Source organism: Bos javanicus, chromosome 2, assembly GCF_032452875.1.
Source record: "Bos javanicus breed banteng chromosome 2, ARS-OSU_banteng_1.0, whole genome shotgun sequence".
Lineage (NCBI taxonomy): Eukaryota > Metazoa > Chordata > Mammalia > Artiodactyla > Bovidae > Bos > Bos javanicus.
The window spans coordinates 126,315,662-126,334,564 of record NC_083869.1 but is presented as its reverse complement, the minus strand read 5'-3'; the positions used below and the strand labels follow the sequence as shown (position 1 = coordinate 126,334,564).

Sequence of the window (18,903 nt, the reverse complement as noted above, 5' to 3'; positions counted from 1 at the left end):
CCACCCCCCAAATGACCTTAACCTTCTTTCATAACTGGAGAGCTGCCAAGTCCAGCCTAAACAATACTCTCAACCTCATTGGCTCTTTTGCCCTGCAGCCACTACCACCCCCAAGTGGCTAAGTCCCTTCCCACTAGGCCTCTCTGTGGGGTCAAGGCTTTCTAATTACTGAAAGGCAAACACCAAAGAAAGGGTGGAAAATATCTACTATCCATGGCCTTTAAAGGATCAGCATTTGACTGCTGAAACTGACAGGAGGGTGGGGTCTCTGTTGCAGGGTGGATGGGCATCCTCAAGTGATACATATGGCAAGGCCAAAAAGGATGCTTCTGGTGGTGCCACCCCTAGTTTCAAGATGGATTTTAGCGTCATCCAGCATCCTTGAAAACTGCCAATGAATGCCCACAAAAAGAATCCACATAAAAGAAGGAGCATAAAATTCTGGTAAGGCACATGTGCCTGTCATCACAGGCATTAGCACTGCCTGCTAACTGTTGGCAGATCAGAGGCCAGTGTGGTCACTTTTGTCCCATAATGGCATGCCCTCAAAACCGAGATCAGCATCAGCTACTCCATCCTTCCCGTAGGATTGTGTTCTCAGTCACTCTGTCTTGTCCGACTCTGTGAAGGAAGTTTAGTAGTTCTCATGGAGCACACGCTTCCTTGGAGCAACCTGACAACTTACTTCTCTCTAGCTACCTTGCTTTGCTCTGCCATCACATTTGGAGATGGCCTTGGCCGTCTCTTATAATTTTGTCTCTAGACACTCCATGGTCCTAATCCTATGGAAACTACCAAACTTCCTTCACATTGTCAATGGGAAAATCACTTGCTCCCCTTTTTGTTCAGGGAGTTGTAACAGCCCAACTTTATCAAGCAATTTGTGCCAAGCGCTATAAAATCCTTGTAACAAACGATACCATCATGGATTATGATGTCTAGCTTCTTTGTGAATTGTACCTTTTATCATTAAAAATAATTCACCTTTGTTTCATTTAAAGATTAATTTAAAAAGGATACCATCATCTCCCATGAGGACAAGGGCTGTGTCTGTCTTGTTCAGTGTTTTGTTCTCATCCTCATTACATAGTAGTCTATTTTGTTGAGTAAATCAAAAGGTAAAATTGGAATTTAATGAAGGAAACAGTAGGTAGGAGCTGTTAAGACTTGGTGTGCCCTATGTAGAATTTTCAGTATAGCCCATAAAGACCCATAGTTGAGTGAAAAAAGGAAGAGAAGGAAAGAGGTAAACCTGAGAAAGATTTAAAATAGTGTGGGGTGGTTAAAAAAAAACAAAACAGCCAGGAAGGTTTTTCATTCAAATCCCACCTCTGCCACTAGCTGTGTAACTTCAGAACTGGTCATTTTCACCTGAGCCTCAGTTTCCTCATCCATAAAGTGCAGGTTAAACAAACAGATGTATTCACTAGATCCTTACTGAGTACACACAATATACAAGGTACTAAGTGCTGGAAACACCTTGGTGAACAAGGCCCCCTCCCCGCCATAGCACTTAGATTCCATGAGGAAAACAAGACAATGAAACAAATACTTAATTCATGGACAGGACAACCAGGTGATCATAAATGCCATAAAGAGAGCAGAATTAGGGTGGTGGGAAGTACAGGGTGGTGACTGCCGTGGGGTAGACAGAGAAAGCTTCTCCAAGGAGGTGGCATTTCAGCTGAGACCTGAAGTGGGTTGGCCAAAGGGTAATCGGCAGTGAAGCATTTCAAGCAGAGGAAACAGCAAGAGCATAGCTAGGCAAGTTCAAGAAAGAGAAATGTTCTAACTCTCTTACATTCTAGGATTCTAGAAACAGTGGTACACTGCTTACATTGGTTAATTTAGTCAGAGATCTGTATTATGAAACCGTGTCTTGGTGGTGTGGCGTATTTACTTCTTTAGGGAAGTGGCTGAGTGGTGTAGAATCTTTTGGGAGCCCTGGGTAAGTCTCTGCCTCCCTGGCTCTCCCACAGCGCTGGCCGCTCAGCTGGCTCCCTGTGTGGCTGCAGGCTCCATTTTAGCAGCAGACTCTAAAAGCAGACTAGAGAGCTGCCTCCTCCACTACTTACTCACAGTCCTGGAGGCCCAGAACCCCTCACATCCCACCTAAGTCTTCCTCCATTCTGACAAGCCAGAGCTTTGTGAGCACAAGATTCAGCCTCCTTGTTTTCCAGTCGGAGCAGGAGCCAGAAAATGAAACAGGAAACAGAGCGGAAGAGGAGGGGGGTGGGTAGTAGAGAAGGAAAGGAAGGAGAAATTGCAAGAAAGTAGAGCTGAAGATCTGGACAAAGTTCTACCTCTGAAGGGTGACAGTTGAGTTTTAAAAAAAACATTCTGAATTGTCACAATAGACGCCTGTCCTTTTCACAAGTAGATTTTTGAGAGAATTTGGTGTGTGAACAGAGGGAATCTTAAGAATGCATGTCTTTTTCCCTTGTGAATTCACAAAGGAAGGATGGTTCATTTCTCGGTTTTGTCCTTGCAGACACTACTGCTTGGAGCCTCAAAGACGTCTAGAGATTCAAGCCACAACCTTAGGCCCCAGTCACGAGTGTAACCCACAGCTTTGCCGACTCACTCACATGCCTCTGGAGCCGAGAACAAGGGTGTGTCACTGAGAAACCTAGGGTTCTAAGCTCCATTCCCCCCCCCCCCCCCCCCCCCGTCTCCAGCACTCCACGACTAAAACGTGATAGATCCACCTTACACACAACAAATATCTGAGGGCAATTTAGGTCTCAGAGCCTGAAATGAGCTATGAAGAATCCAAAGATACAGTCCCTGGCCCCCACAGAACTGCTGTGAGCTGCCTGTCTTTGCCTGGAGAGATAGCAACCACCTCTTTTGTTCCCACCCACAGGAGTAGCTGTGGCGGAAGATAAACCCCTCCCTCAGCCAGGGCTGTGGCCAGAGGCTAACCCAGACCCTAGCTTCGTTTGGAGGGCAGATAACTGAAACCACAAAGGGCTCTGGAATCCTGAGAAACGAGAAATCCACCAACGGAGAAGGATTTATTATCTGTTTCCTCTAAGGAGGGTGCAAAGTTGTTCTAACAGTTTCCGTTACAGGGGTACCAACTGGCCGCTCCTCCCTAACAGACGGTTTTGTTGAGTTAGCTTCTTTTTTCTTCTTTTTTGGCCCCACTTCCTACGAGAGAAACGGCTTCAGTGAAGGAGAAAGGAGTCGTGGGGGGCGTTCTCTTAAGTTTCCTTCACCACCCTCATTAGCCACCTGACTTGGGGCTGAGGACTGAAGCAGGACAGAAGGTCCCTAGTAGCCGGAGGAGGGGAAAGTCCGGGGGAACCCCCACTTTCTTCACACCCAAGATGCGGGGTGCCGCTGCTGGCCACAGAAACCCCAAGAAGGCTTTTCTTTCTACTCAAACTACAGCTATTGTGTGCCAGGCCCTGTCCTGAGCTGTTCTTGCCTGACAGGAGGGAAAATGCGGCTCTGGCTTCAGTGAAAGGGCCGCAGGGCAGCCCCCAACTCCGAGGGCCTCGGCCCTCAAGGGAACTTATGGATGTTTGAGGGGTGGTTCGAACTGGGCCAAGAGCACCGACGCTAAGACAGCAGCCCTGGAGGACTAACTGAAGGCGGGGGGAAGGGGCTGGCGGAGCGGGCACTCCTCAGGTGTCACCAAGGCTGGCAGGGGCCAAGGCAGAGGGGCGCTGAGTCGAGGGGCTATGCCGTCCCCGCCCCGCTCTCCCGGAATCAACATGGCCGCTGCGGAGGGGGCGGGGCAGCTCCGACTCCCGGCAGGAGCGGGGCGGGGCCGCCATCCGCGGAGCCAGTGCGCAGGCGCGCCCGCTCGGAGCCCCGGATGGAGGAGCTAAGGTTCGGGCCCCGCCTGGGAGGTTGAGACCCGCCGGCGCTGGGGATCCGGCGCCAGCTTCGGAGCCTAGGAGTTTTGAGGGCGGGGGAGGGAAGTCGTCAAACGGAGGCCGAGGGAAATGAGGCGGAGGCCGCCGAGAAGCGAGGAGCCCCGCCCCCTCCGCCATAGCGGCCTCCCAGTGCCGCCCCTTCCTTTACAGCCTCTCGCCCTCCCCTGCCTTCCGGTCGTAGGCCGGGCCAGGCGTCGCCGGCCCCCTCCGGAGTAACCCCTGAGCCGTGGCCCTTTGGAGAGAAGAGATGCCCAATCTCTGCTTGGGACTCTTGTCGAAAAGGAAACGGCTGGAAAGGGCTTCGGACCCGGGTGGGCGGCAGAAGGCGGCCCCTGAAGCCGGCGGCCAGCAAGGCCTCTGGTCCCGAGGACCCTGGGTCCGAACAACACCCCTCGCCCCCGAGGATGTTAGTCTTACCCAAAGGGTCCAGGGCTCCGATTCAACAGGTTTTCCTGTCTGCTCAGATGGGACCCTCCCTGCCCTAAGCATACAAGAGCATGCGCTGTCATCTGACAAGTACTGAGCTTGGAGTTGGGAGATCCTGGCTCTGAAAGAGCGCATCCGCTTTGGCAGGAGTGAGGGCTGGTGGAAAAGACTGATGTTTCAGACAGAAAAAAAAAAAAAAAAAGACATTCTCCTTAAATATATCCTTGGGTGTGCCACTTGATCTAGTGAGCCTCAGTTTCCACATCTGTAAAATGGCGATGGTAATTACACAGGGTCTAATGAGCTCTCTGTGTAAAAACTCTGGAGAGTTTTTATTACTCACTTCCCTGGGGCATATTTATCTCAAGGGAAAAGAGTAAAACTAGTTGCTCTGTAAGTGTCCTGCCAGTTCAGAGTCTGCTTTCGTAAAGGGGTTGTTGGGAAGTGAGGGCCGCAATTAGCTGAGAGGGAGAGCTCACTGGCTTTATTCTTGTTTTTACTTGGTTTGCCTGCAAACTAAGTGTAGGCTACACGTCTTGTGTGCTCGCTGGGTCTAGAGCTTGAGTCTCGAGAGACGAAAGGAAGAATGGAAGCCTGGTGAAGAGGCAGAGGTGGGTTATGTGCTTTTCTGTTCCCGACTCTTCTGCATGTGGATAGGAAGTGAAGGAAGGGAAAAAGTGAATTCATCCTAGGATAAAGAACCAGCGGCCGTGTAAGTTTGGCTGTTCTTGTTTCTACGATTCCTCTCGATTCAGCGAGTCAGATACTGGCAATGTTGGGTAGATTCACAAACTACCGCTGTTCTCTGGGGATTTCGAAAGCTTGCCTTTGAACTGAATTTTGATGAGCAAACCGGTGTGGCGTTGGTGGCCCCTCCCTTCCTCCAGGCCTCCTGGTGATGGAGTAATCAACAGGCGCCCCCTTGTGCTGAAGAAAGAGAACTGTTGCTTCTGCAAAAATTGTATTTTCCTGTGGCTTCTATGACTTTGTTTTGCTCTCAACGTGAGATATGGTGGGAGGAGTACTTGGAGCAGAGATTTTGTTTCCAGAGCCAGTGAACTGGTGAAGCCATATCCAGTTCCTGCCACTTCCACTAATCAGAACACAGGTTTAATGTGCCTGTGTGTAATGCGAGGCTCTGGAAGGGTGGTTGGAAACAAGATAGACAAAACCCCTGCTCTCATAAACAACTTAAATAAGCAATAACTGTAAAGACGACAAGGGAGAGGGTAATGAGAGCATATCACATAGTCTAGTGAGGGTCACAGAATTCCAGAAACAAGTGATACTTAAAGGTTTGGTGTTAGGAAAGTGTTCCAGCCCTCCCTCTTAATTTCTCAGTTTAAGTACAATATTTTTCCTTTAGGGTTAGTTCTTCACCCCAAGTTGATGAGCTGCCTCTGATGCTCCTGCCCTCCCTTCTGATTTCTGACTGGTTCTGTAAGAGCCATTGCTACTTCTGTGAACCCAAGGAATTGTGTTTAAAAAAAAAAAAAAAAAAGCCATAAAGTGCAGTCCTTCCCTCAGAATGGCTTTGCAGTTGTTTATACATTGCTGCCATTCCAATGAAGAGATGGGAAATAACAGTTTCTCCATCTGTAGTAGTCGACTTTGTCGTCCCTCTCAGTTTGTTTTAGCAATATGAGCTGGCTGAAGTCCTGCTGAGTGGTGGTTTTCTTTTCCTTCTCCACTTAATTTAACAGACCAACTGAACACACATCAGAGAGCTTAACTAGAGTGTGTAGTCATTATGGTCTTCCAGTTCAGTTCTATGCCCCACTTTTGGGACTCTGGTTTGGGACCTAGTGTATTATTCTGGGCAAGAGGGAAAGGGCACACACCAAATAATAGCAACCGCAGTGTAGATTTGGTAGTGCTTTTTTCACACTTCAGCCCATTTCACCATCATGACAATTTCATGAAACAGACAAAAAGAGTCCAATCTCACTTACACCTAGAGAACTGAAGCTGAAAAGAACAAAATGAAAACTTATGGATGAGAAAGTCAGGACTTGAACCCAGGCCTTTAGTTCCCGCACAGGGGCTCTCAACAGGCTTTTAAAGGTTTTCTGTGAGCTTAGCTTTCCAGCTTCCTGCCTAGAGGAAATGTGGAACTTCCCTACAAGAATACAGTGCTTCAGAGTGATGGGAGGCAGTCCCATCTGCCTTTAAGATGCTTTTTCTTCATCTAGGAGGTTAGGTGGTTAAGTTTGCCATAATAATGCTGAAGCAGGAGGGTGTTTCTATGAAGAACGCTTTCAAGAATTTACTTTCTGCCCATGTGTGACATTTCCTCCTTGGATTTTGTGTTTAGAAGCCTGAGGGAGCTCAGCCCTGGCAGCAGGCCCCCTGAGTTCCTGGTGGTGAGAGGATGTGGCCCCTGGACCCATCCCGGAAGGAGGTCCTGGGGTTTGCAGTCAGCTGCCGTGTCCTGACTCTGGTGCTGCAGGTCAGTCTCTGATCTTTTGTCCCGAACATGCCGTTGCCACATGACTGAGCTAGATGCTAAGAATAGGCCTCATCTTTCGGTTTCCCAGATGTGCCCCTCCACGTGGTAAGAACTCTAGAGACCTAGACCACATAGCTGAAAAGTGGACAGACTCTTAGAAATGATCTATTAATCTCTTATTATACACATGAAATGGCTGAGGCCCAGAAAGGTTCAATGGCTTCCTTAAAGTCACAAGACAAGTTAGAAAAGGGCCAAGATCATACCCCGGGTTTCCTTACCCCTGGGCTAGTGATCTTTCCACCAGACCGTGATGTTCTGTAACCTGATGCCTTTACCCTGGGTCCCCAACCAGGAGGCTGAGCACAGTATCAGTCAGTTGAGTGAAAGAGAGGGGGCACTGTCCTGCGACCATCTGTGTTTATCTGTTTAGTCATCAGTGTCTTCTGCTCTTTCCCTAGCTGTGTCCCCTTCCTGTCTCACCCACACACAACCTCCAGTGCATTTTGCAACTCCCTTTCCCTTCCATGGCTGCCCTTGATCAATATTTTAATCCGATTTCAGGTATATATGAACTATATATGGTGCCTAGCACAGTACCCACTGCTTGTAGGTCCACAGTATCTATTATTGTTGAATGTACGTCAGCAGCCTAGGGATGTTCTGTCAACATATTCTGTGTGCCTTTCATCACAAGCACATTATCTCAGGCTCATAGCTGGTTCCTTTGTGGAAAACTCCTTTCCGCTCTCCTCCCCAACTATATGCGGCGTAACAGGCTCTGCTAGGTCCCAGGTTTAGTTAAAAGCGTCTTCAGCTTGGAGCCGAGGACTGTTCCCTGTGACTGTCAGTCCTGTCCCACTTGTTTCACTGTTCAAAGTGGCCTAGTAAAGAAATTGACCCAAAAAGGAAAGAGCCTTAAAAATGAGGTTGTACTCCTGTGGCCAGGCTTGGGAAAACTGACTTGATGATGGCTTTGAACCAGCATCAACTGAGGGATTGGCAGAACTAAGGAAGCAGTGCTGTGACTGGATGGCACCTGGGATAGGGTACCAGGAAGCGGGGGTTCTAATTCAGGTGATTTGGAAACAAGCATGTTTCATCTGTGCTGTTCACTCAGCCACCAAATTTTATTAAGTTCCTGCTCTGTTCAAAGAATTGCTAGGTGGGAGTATAAAAAGTCATGATCTCTTTCCTCTTAAGAGAAAGTCTAATGGGGAAAAACACATTTAATAATAATGCTATTTCGTTGTCCTCCCCTTCCCCACTGGCAGCTTTAAAACTCCTGCCATCAGGTTATATCCCCAGTTACCCCTCATTGTTTCTGTTATCTCTGCTAGTGACAGCTCATTCTTCCTCATTCCTTGAAGGTTTTAGCTCCTGATTCACTCTTGCTCTTCCCAGCATTACTGTATGTTTCTTGGTGGTTTCAATATTAATAAAGCTGATACATCTAACTACTATCTCCTGTCTTTGCAGTTTACTCCCTCAGGACTTAGCCATTGATTCTAGCTCTGTTCCCTGTCCCTCACTCACCTCGTGGCTTCAGCTGCCCTTCTTACCCAGCTTAGAGTCCATGGTCTACAATGCATACATGTACAACTCACTTGCTCCCTTCTTCCTGTGTTAATCACAAGACAAAAGCCCAACCTTGATTAAATTCAATTCCATGTGTACTCTGCGCCTGCATCTGCTCAGAGAAAAGCGTACAACTCTGTTAACTAGTCTCTCTTTAAATTCAATACCATTAACCCAAGTGAGTCCTTAGTGCTGCCTGGCAATCTTAGTGTATTTCCCTGGTCCAGTCCCTACGTATTCTCTAAATTTTTCTGCCTATCAGAATCACCTGGGAGAGCTAAAAACAACCTAAATGCCCAGGCTGTACCCCATACTGGTTAAATCAATGTTGTGGAGCAGAGAAGAAACCCAGGCATCTTGTATTTGAAAATCCAGTGCACAGGCTATTTTGAGAGCTGGGGTCAGAAATTACTTACTTTACACATTTTTCTTACTTCCTCAAGTCTCTAGCACCTTTTCTCTAGCTTGTTTTCCTGAATGAAAATTCAGGAAAATAGAAGCAATAAGAAACAACCTTCTGAATACTTCCTCCACAGCCATCCACAAACCTACATCTGCACCTCTGCACCTTCACTGCTGAAGGCGGGGTGAACTGTCTGTCCTCTCTAAACTAAGGTCAGCTCCTCCACTTCTGTAGCAGATTCCATGCCCTTCTGCTTGCTCCACCAACGCTTCCCTTTCTCACTCGCGTACACAGTGGTTTCCATTCTGCTGGATTATTCCCGTTGGCAAACAAACGCCTCCCACTTAAAAAAAAAGATTTCTCTTGACCCCACAATGTCATTCACCTATTATCCCATCTCTGCTCCCTTTTACAGCAAAAATCCTCCAGATAGTTGTCTGTATCTACTGTTTCCCTTCTCCCTTTCTCTGTTGAACCCAGTCTAGGCAGTCTTCTCTCTCCTCCACTTCAGTGAAATAGCTCTCGTCATAGTCACTGGTGACCTTCACTGGATTGCTAAATCCAGTGGTCAGTTTCAGTTCCCATCTTACTTGACCTGTCAACCACATTTAACAGAGCCGATCACTCCTTTGCTTTGCTTGGTTCTATGACACTGTGCTCTTCTGATTCCTCCCTACCTCACCGACCCTTCCTTCTTTACCGTTATTGCTGGAGCCTCGCTCTCTTTGGGCCTCTAAATATGGCATGTCCAGGACCCAATCTTCAGAGCTCTTCTTTTCTGTATCTGCACTTCTTCCCTGGGTGATATCATTCAGTCTACACCTTTTAATACTATCCATCCACTTACGACTTCTGAATTTATATCTCCACCCTTGATGGTTCTCCTCACCCTCAAGATTCATATATATCACTGCCTCATTGACCGCTACACTGGAACATCTACTTCAAACTGAACTCGTGATTCTTCCCCAACGTGTCTTTTCTTCCTCATTTTATTAAATGGTAGTTCTTCCACTTGCTCAACCAAAGTACTAGTTCTTCTTTATCCCACAGGCTGTCTTCAATGCCATCATCCCAGACCATCGTGCAGAAGCCTTCTCTCCTCCTCGCCTCGCCCCCTCTGGCTCTGCAGACCAACTCGTGGAAGGTCTTCTGGGTGGCCTATCTCACTGGGACGCTGAACACTTCCTGTTCATTGCCGAGCACGGCTACCTGTATGAGCACAACTTTGCCTTCTTCCCTGGTTTCCCCCTGGTCCTGTTGCTTGGGGCTGAATTGCTGAGACCCCTGTGGGGGTTACTGAACCTACGGAGTTGCCTGCTCATCTCAGTAGCACTGCTCAATTCCTTGTTTTCCGCGCTGGCTGCACTTGCACTTCATGACCTGGGCTGTTTGGTTTTGCGCTGTCCCCGCCAGGCCTTTTATGGAGCACTGCTCTTCTGCCTCAGCCCCGCCAATGTCTTCCTGACTGCTGGTTACTCAGAAGCTTTATTTGCTCTCCTGACATTCAGCGCCATGGGGCAGCTGGAAAGGGGCCACAGCTGGACTAGTGGACTCCTTTTTGCCCTGGCCACTGGTGTACGCTCCAATGGGCTAGTCAACATTGGCTTCCTCATACATTCTCAGTGCCAAGGCTTTTTCTCATCTCTCATGGTGCACAATGCTCTGAGACAGCTCTTGAAGCTGATGGGCTCTGTGTTCCTGTCAGTGTTCACACTCGGCCTTCCCTTTGCCCTCTTTCAGTATTACGCCTATACCCAGTTCTGTCTGCCAGGCTCAGCCCACCCCATTCCTCAGCCCTTGCTGCAATTAGCTGTAGACCAGGGCTACCGAACTGCAGAGGGAAACAAGCCACCTTGGTGCTCCTGGGGACTTCCCCTAATATACAGCTACATCCAGGATATCTATTGGAATGTTGGCTTTTTGAGATACTTTGAACTCAAGCAGGTGCCCAATTTTCTACTGGCTGCACCGATGGCTATATTGGTTGCCTGGGCAACTTGGACATACGTGACCACCCACCCTTGGCTCTTCCTTACACTTGGGATGCAAAGGAGCAAGAACAAAAAGACCCTGGAGAAGCCTGAACCTGGATTCCTCAGTCCTCGGGTGTTTGTGTACCTGGTCCATGCTGCAGCGCTGCTGCTGTTTGGCAGTCTGTGCATGCATGTTCAGGTGAGGTGGACTCCTGGCTGGGAAGAGGTGTGAACACAGGCCACACCCGCTGGTCAGGAACAGGCAAGACAGCTGACTTCTTCCGTTTGAGTGACCTGTACCTAATTTATTCATTCAACTACTATTTGGGGGTGTTTTTATTGTGAGTCCCTGGGTCAGACCACTAAGGGTGGAACATGAATAAGATAAGATTGCTGCCCTAGTGGGTCTTGTGGTCAAAATGGAGAGGCAGACATTTAACAAGTAAAAGGTAAAAGCACAGTATAGCGGAATGGAAGAGGAGATCCTTTTGAGATAAAGCATTGTGGAAGCACAGAGGAAACAGTAGTCAGCTGTCCAAGGAGGCGAGGAGGGTGTCATGTGTAGGCTGGGTCCTGAAGAGTAAGAAGGAATTCCATTTAAGAAGCAGAGGATGAGCACTCTGGCAGATGGAAGGGCATGGGTGAGAGTCCTAAAAGGACCTGATCTGACTGAGTTACAGGGATGAGCACAGAGGATGCCTCTGGGACCTTCCTCTAACATACAGCTGTACCTGGAATGTCTCCTTGAATGCCAGCTTTCTGAGGTACTCTGAGCTCTGGCAGGGGCTTTGTGTTCGGAGGGGACGTCTTGTGCGGTATTCGGTCAGTGGTGAGGATGGAGAGAGATGGGAAGGGTTTGATTGTATGTCCGATTGTTTTTGTTCCTGGTTGTGACCTCAGGTCAGCATGACTCCGGGGAAGTCTTTTGGTCTCCATACTGGTCATTCTTCAGCAGTTCCTGCTTCTTGGAGGTGCACATTGGCTGTCTTTAAAGTTCTCCGAGCTATATGAATAAGAGGCACAGGGGAAATAGAAAGTAGCATTCTGTGTTTGTAGCCAGGTTAGCTACTGGAGTGAATGCCAGCAAAGCTTAGAGTTTCCAGAGATAAGGGAGACCATTTGGAGACCTGGCTTTGGAGTCCCCCAGAGGGGCCGTGTTGAACCACAGGATCCCCTGCCCCTTTCCTTCTGCTTTACCATCCCCAGGGCATGCGAGAACCGCTTCAGGTTCCCAAAGCCCCAGGGGCAGCCTAGAGCTTAATATTTATTTGTTTATTTGGCTGCATCAGGTGTGAGTTGCAGCACTTGGGATCTTTAGTTGTGGCATGTGGGATCTAGTTCCCTGACCAGGGATCAAACCCAGGCCCCCTGCATTTGAAGCACTGAGTCTTAACCACTGGACCACCAGGGAGGTCCCCAGCCGAGAGTTTAGAGTCCTGGTCCTGGGCTAAAAGTAGACCCCATGGAGTTTTTAGTATTGATTGGCCCATTATTGTGGTAATTAGTCTGTAGCTATGTTTACTTGTAACATTTCAGTCACCTGGCTGGTGTTATACACAGCTTTATAAGGCAGATACTAAGCTCTGCTGAATGAATATCTTTTCCAGTACAATACATTCCTAGTCTGGGAGCTATAGTTTACCCAGAAGCAGGGAGGTCCCAGCCTTATCCCATTTGAGACAGTGACATTCCAATAAATGTGTGGATTTTCCCCCTTTTATGATTCCAGGTTCTCACCAGGTTTTTATGCTCCTCCACTCCTATTGTGTACTGGTTTTCAGCTCACTTGCTTCTGGATCAAGAACCGCTGCTGAAATCCCTAGAGGCTGTGCCTGGGAAGCCTCCTGCAGGGGACCCTCCACCAGGACAAAAGGTCCCCAGAAACTCTATCATGGGACTCTTGTACAACTGGAAAACTTGTTCTCTGGTCACACGATGCGTTCTAGGCTACTTCGTGACTTACTGGCTCTTGGGACTACTCCTCCATTGCAACTGGCTGCCTTGGACATAACCTGGAGACCTAGGGGACAGGCCTGAAGCAGACATAACCAGGGTCTGAAAGTACAAATACACTCTGGGGCTGCCTGTGCTCCCTGGAATCCTTACTCCGTCCATTAGAACCTCTCTCTGTAGGTGAACGTTGGTTAGGAATGGAAAAAGTGAAAGCCTCTAGAGAACCCTTTCTGGTCCTTGCTGTGGCAAATTTTAGAGTAGTAACTGTTTTCTCTATAAAGGAAGAAATCTTATTCCAGATCTATGTTGTCAGTCAACCTTAGCAGAGATAGTCTTAAACTTACCACCTGCTGCTGCTGCTGCTAAGTCGTTTCAGTCGTGTCCAACTCTGTGCGACCCCATAGACGGCAGCCCACCGGGCTCTGCCATCCCTGGGATTCTCCAGGCAAGAACACTGGAGTGGGTTGCCATTTCCTTCTCCAGTGCATGAAAGTGAAAAGTGAAAGTGAAGTCACTCAGTCGTGTCCGACTCTTAGCGACCCCATGGACTGCAGCCCACCAGGCTCCTCCGTCCATGGGAGTCTCCAGGCAAGAGTACTGGAGTGGGGTGCCATTGCCTTCTCCGAAACTTACCACCTACCCACATGTAAATTTAAATATCAGTTTCATCAAAGGCTCTAGCTGACAAGCTGGTCATAGTCCACACAGTGATGATGGAGGCCTGAACAGTGTAGCAGCGATAGTAAGTAAAATGGGACCATCTTTTCTAAATGGGATGTTGTTTCTGATGAGTTTTTTCATGATTTGTTCACTTATTTATATGATCTTACAAAGATATGCATATTAAACTTTTGTTTATATCTGTAATGAATTACCTTTTTATTTTTATTACTTACATTGGCTTGCAGGACCTTAGTTCCCCTAGCAGGGATTGAACCCGGGCTATTGCAGTGAAAGCACTAAACTGGACTGCCAGGGAAATCCCATAAATTATCTTTCAAAAAAAATAATACAGGTCTTCCCTTTGGTGCAATGATTAAGAATTCACCTGCCAATGTAGGGGGGCACAGGTTCGATTCCTGGTCCAGGAAGATTCCTACATGCCGTGGGTCAGCTAAGCCCGTGAACCACAACTGCTGAGCCCACGTGCAGCAACTACTGAAGGCCGTGTGCAACCTGAGCAGCCACTGCAGTGAGAAGCCTGTGCACCGCAATGAAGAGTAGCCCCTGCTCACTGCAACTAGAGCAAGCCCACAGATAGCACCGAAGACCCAGTGCAGCCAAAAATAATTTTAAAAATAAAGATTTTAAAAATAATAACACAAATTAAGGGCTGAGACCCTGCCACATGCTCTGCATCAAGTTATTTGCGGGGGAAGTCATGATAAGAGCACTGCATGAGGAGGCAGAAGGCCTAGTCCTGGTCCCTCAGGAAACCCCACTCACATGCTGCATGCCAGGAAGAGTTTCCCAAGCCTCAGTTACCTCTTCTGAAACTAAGGGGAAACTATTAGCTTACTGGAGAAAAATACCCAGTTCTCCTGTTTTCAGCACTTAGAAGAAACTCTCCCTCTTCTCAGGTGCAACTCTGAGGAGTAACTTCAGTGACCTTTCCTTTGAATGAGGAAAAGCACTGACACTGGCAACTAAGGCTCCTGTCGCGTGTTAGTAAACCTGCCCAAGGCAACTAGATGTTCAGCTCAGTGAGCAGTGACTGGTTTTCCTGCCCTTCACAAGTGCCTGTGCTTGCTTTATTAGTAGACAAGGATCAGAGGAACCATCACAGCAGCAGGAATTGATAAATTGTAGGTAAGTCCAGGGTTGAATGAAATGGTATCTTCTGGCCCCCGTTTGGTTATGGGCCTGTCTGTGTAATTGTAGTAAAATCCTTGATCCCTGCTGAGCTACTTTTTCTCATTCTTTGAGCCAGGTAAGATGTTCTGCATCATCACCACTCGTTCCCCATTTGAACCAAAAATTCCAGCAAGCAGAAACTTCAAAATAGATGGATAAGCAGCTTCTGGAGAGCCCTGTGAGAATTAGAATTATGACACACTCCCTCTGACCATGACTGAAAGCTCAACTTGCCAGCTGAAGGGACGCTCCTGGCTGAGCCCCAGCACCCTCTGTTGGAGCTCCTAGTCAGCCTGGCCAATAAGCATTTCCCATCCATCGCCCCAGCTTTAGCACAGCTGAGAGAATTTGGTCCAGAGTCAAGTGCTTCTGAAAATGTACACACAAATCAGGACAGCCCTCTGCCTTCTGCCAAGACACCCGAGTGCCCTTCTTGGCAAAAATGATCACCCCTGCCCTAGTGTCCCTCCAGTTGGCAGAAACTGCTCCCTCTCTCCTCAGCAACAGCTGCAAGTCTGGGGCCTTCCACCCTGTGTGCAGGAAGAGTTGAGGTCCTGAATCAGCTCTTCACAGCAGAGGGAGAAGTACTAGGTGGTTTGCCCTCACGGATGCACCTCGCTGCCGCTTTTGGCGGGTAATCAGGACCGATTATTCCCCTACTGGAAGAGGTGACTCAGACTCCACAGGTTAGGGGGTGATTTCACTGCTTTGGCAGCCTCAGCTTAACCTTCACACTGGATCTCATCACCCCGGAAACAAATGATTTCAAGGACCAGAAACCCTTATAAACTGGAACCTCTCCTTCTCAACTAATGTCAAGGAATTAAATCACTCTGGTATTTTGCAAAGACCATTCTAGGTACAGTTGATCGTAGAGGAGATAACTGAGAACCCCAGCTAGGTGGACACACCTGGTGTGACCTGGGACGGACACCGTTTTCTCTCTGACCTTGGAGGGATCTAGTTGCTGTTCTCTAAGGAACTAAGGAATGGGCTGATTTTATGGCCAGCAGCTGTCTTTTTACTATCCTATTAACAGTCTTTAATAGTCTGGGAGAGGGACATGAAGGACCCAAGGCAGGAAGCTTCCTGTTTACCCTGAGGTCTAACAATGCTGCAGCTGGGTTGGGCGTCTACAATTTCAGAGAAAAGTCATTTCCTTCTGAGACCCAGCTAAAACAGAAACCAGACCCTTCATGTACCTAGAAGTAGATGCTTTTTTGTTCTTTAATGAAAGTGGGAGGAGAAGGGAGTGTTTGACATGTCTTTACCAGCCTCCCTGGAAAAAAATAATCACTTTTCTTGACCCGACCCTCTCACCTTCATCTAAAACATGTAGTGTGTGCAGGCTTAGGGGATTTGAAACTGATTCTTTGAGCAATTGTTTAGTAATGCCTATTTTAGGGGAATAAGACTGGCGTGCCTCTTGTCCTCAAATAGCTATTTGATAGTTTCTAGCAGAAACACAGGACCATTAATCAAGGGAAAGACTGATAAATTCTGGGGAATGGAGAGACACTTAAAAACTTTTTGCTCTATATTTCTCTACTTGAACTTATTTGTGATGAGGATGAATTTTACTTAGGAAAGGGTAAGTGTGGTACAAGAACTGGTGGTGGTGTTTTAATCACTCAGTCGTGTCTGACTGTTGTGATGCCATGGACTGTAGCCTGCCAGGCTCCTCTGTCCATGGGATTCTCCAGGCAAGAATACTGGAGTGGGTAGCCATTCCCTTCTCCAGGGGATCTTCGAAACCCAGGGATCGAACCCACGTCTCCTGCATTGCAGGCAGATTCTTTACTGCTGAGCCACCAGGGAAGACCCCACATTACAGAGTTGCTGCTGCTGCTGCTACTAAGTCCCTTCAGTCATGTCCGACTCTGTGCGACCCCAGAGACGGCAGCCCACCAGGCTCCCCGTCCCTGGGATTCTCCAGGCAAGAACACTGGAGTGGGTTGCCATTTCCTTCTCCAATGCATGAAAGTGAAAAGTGAAAGTGAAGTCGCTTAGTCGTGTCCGACTCCTAGCGACCCCATGGACTGCAGCCTACCAGGCTCCTCCGTCCATGGGATTTTCCAAGCAAGAGTACTGGAGTGGGGTGCCATCGCCTTCTCTGACATTACAGAGTTAGTACACTGTAAATTCACACAAGATGGAGGTCCCGCCCAGCTTGAAATACTTGAAAAGACTTCACAAGGGATAGACTGATAGGATTTGAAAGTTAAGGCCAGAGAATGAGTGTAAGCATCAGGAAACAGAACGAGGAGAGCTCAGTTTGAGTGGAACTTGAGGTGTGTCGTTGTTGACATCTAAGCCTTGAAACCCACAAGCTCAGCTCCACTGCGTACTAGCTGTGTAAAGGTGAGCAAGGTACTGAATCTCTAGGCCTCTGTTTACTCATCTGTAAAACGTGGATAACACGATCTACCTCGCAGATATGAATAATAACATTGTCTGTCTCATAGGGTTGTTGTGCAAATTAAATGAAAAGGACTAACAAAGGAATCGCTGCATTTTGGACATGTTGAGTTTACAGTGCCATCAGCACATTCCTAAACCAGGAAAGGTGGAACTGGAGACAAAGGGGGGGTCAGGGAGCTTTCCGCACTGACAGGATAATTACAGCAGCCACGGTATTGGATGGGGCATCTCTAAAATGGGGGTGATACCACTTACCGTACAGAGTAGTTATGAAGATTCAATGAGAAACCTGATAAAGCACTAGCTTAGCACCTAGCTCGTAGGAAGAACTTCATGAATGGTAGCTATTTTTTATTGTCATTATCATCATTGTCATCGTCATTGTCACTGAAAGACCAGGAACAAATTGTATGAGGTGGAAAAGAGAGTTTCAAGAAGAAAGAAATGGGGATTTCCCTGAAGGTCCAGTTAAGACTTGTTTGATCACTGGTCGGGGAACTAAGATCCCACATGCTGTGTTGCATGGCCAGAAAAAGAAGAAGAAAGAAACGGTTACCAGGCTCATATGCTGTTAAGGAAAGGATGAGAAGAGCTATTGAATTTAGGGATTAGGGATATTAATCAGGGTAGGCTAACTGCGGTAACAAACAACTCCCCAAACTCAGTGGTTTAATAATAAAAGATTTTTCTTGCTCACATCATAGTCTAGTAGAGAGTTGGGGAGGGATGCTTGCTCCACCAGGTCATTTGGGACCCAGGCTGCTTCCGTTTCCTGACCCTGCCGTCCTTCAGATAGATGCTCAGAGTCCTCTGCTTGCGGAGAGGTTTTCAGGGGCCAGAGCTGGGAGAGTTGTACGTGATTTTCACTGTCATTCCATTGACTGGAATTTGGTCATATGGCCACATCTAACTCCCAAGGGAGGTTGGGAAGTAGAGTTGCCAGATAAAATACAGGATGCTCAGTTAAATTTAAATTTCAGGTAAGTGACATATATTTTTTCAGTATAATTATGTTCCAAATATTGTAGGAGACATGTAAGAAGTTCATTGTTTATCTGAAACTCAAATTTAATTGGATATACTGTATTTTTATTTGCTAAATTGGCAACCCTAGTGGGAAGTGAAGTCTGGCTATGAGTTTAGGACAAAGAGAACACAGATATTTGTGTGTCACAGTATGCCTCAGTCTGTGTTTCTGAATCAAATGCCTGTTTCTGCCCTTCCCACAGAAAGAACAGTTACCCTTCCCAAGGGAGACTCTCCCAAATCCCATCTAGTTACCCTATTCAGCTCCAGGTGGCTCAGCCATCTTCTAATATGGTTCCTTAAGGTGATGATGAACTAAAAAACCAAGTTATCCATGGGAAAAGATTCTTAAAAAGAGTGAATATATGTATATGTATACCTGATTCGGTTTGCTGTACACCTGAAATTAATACTGTAAGTCAACTATGTTGTTGTTATTTAGTCACTAAGTTTGGTTCAACTCTTTGCGACCCCATGGACTGTAGCCCACCAGGCTCCTCTGTCCATGGGATTTCCCAGGCGAGAATACTGGAGTTGGTTACCAATTCCTTCTCCAGGGGATCTGCCCAACCCAGGGATCAAACCCACATCTGCTTGGCAGGCAGATTCTTTACCACTAAACCATCTGGGAAGCCCAAAATCAGCTTTACTCCAAAAAAAAAAAAAAAGTATACACACCCATAAGAAAAAGTTTGGTGGAATTCTCTTGTGAATCCATCTGCTCCTTTGTTGGGAGTTTTTATCCATACCTGACAAGAAAGTATACAATAATAGAGCAAGAATAGGGTAACCTCAGTGTAAGCTCCTATTCAGAAAAGAAGAGAATGGAAGATGTAAAACTGTCACTTCCAAAGCACTCCTTAATCTCTAATGGTCAGACTTGTCAAAGCTCTCTTCCCTGGGCCTGGGGAGAGTTCCTTGATTAACCCT

At 47.4% G+C, this 18,903-nt stretch overlaps 1 protein-coding gene across 5 annotated transcripts; it reads left to right on the top strand.

Moving 5' to 3' along the window:
* Positions 1 to 2,245: 2,245 nt before the first annotated feature.
* Positions 2,246 to 13,543, top strand: PIGV (phosphatidylinositol glycan anchor biosynthesis class V). 5 transcript variants are annotated; one of them, XM_061392198.1, is made up of 5 exons: positions 2,246 to 3,840; positions 4,840 to 4,924; positions 6,628 to 6,762; positions 9,797 to 10,918; positions 12,449 to 13,543. In XM_061392198.1, exons 3-5 carry the CDS (start codon positions 6,685 to 6,687, stop codon positions 12,728 to 12,730), a joined length of 1,482 nt encoding a protein of 493 aa, XP_061248182.1. In that variant the 5' UTR covers positions 2,246 to 3,840; positions 4,840 to 4,924; positions 6,628 to 6,684; the 3' UTR covers positions 12,731 to 13,543. The 5 variants fall into 5 exon arrangements, with proteins under 5 accessions (XP_061248182.1, XP_061248221.1, XP_061248211.1 ...); XM_061392227.1 differs by lacking the exon at positions 2,246 to 3,840 and adding an exon at positions 3,847 to 4,198; XM_061392216.1 differs by lacking the exon at positions 2,246 to 3,840 and adding an exon at positions 3,847 to 4,293.
* Positions 13,544 to 18,903: the final 5,360 nt, after the last annotated feature.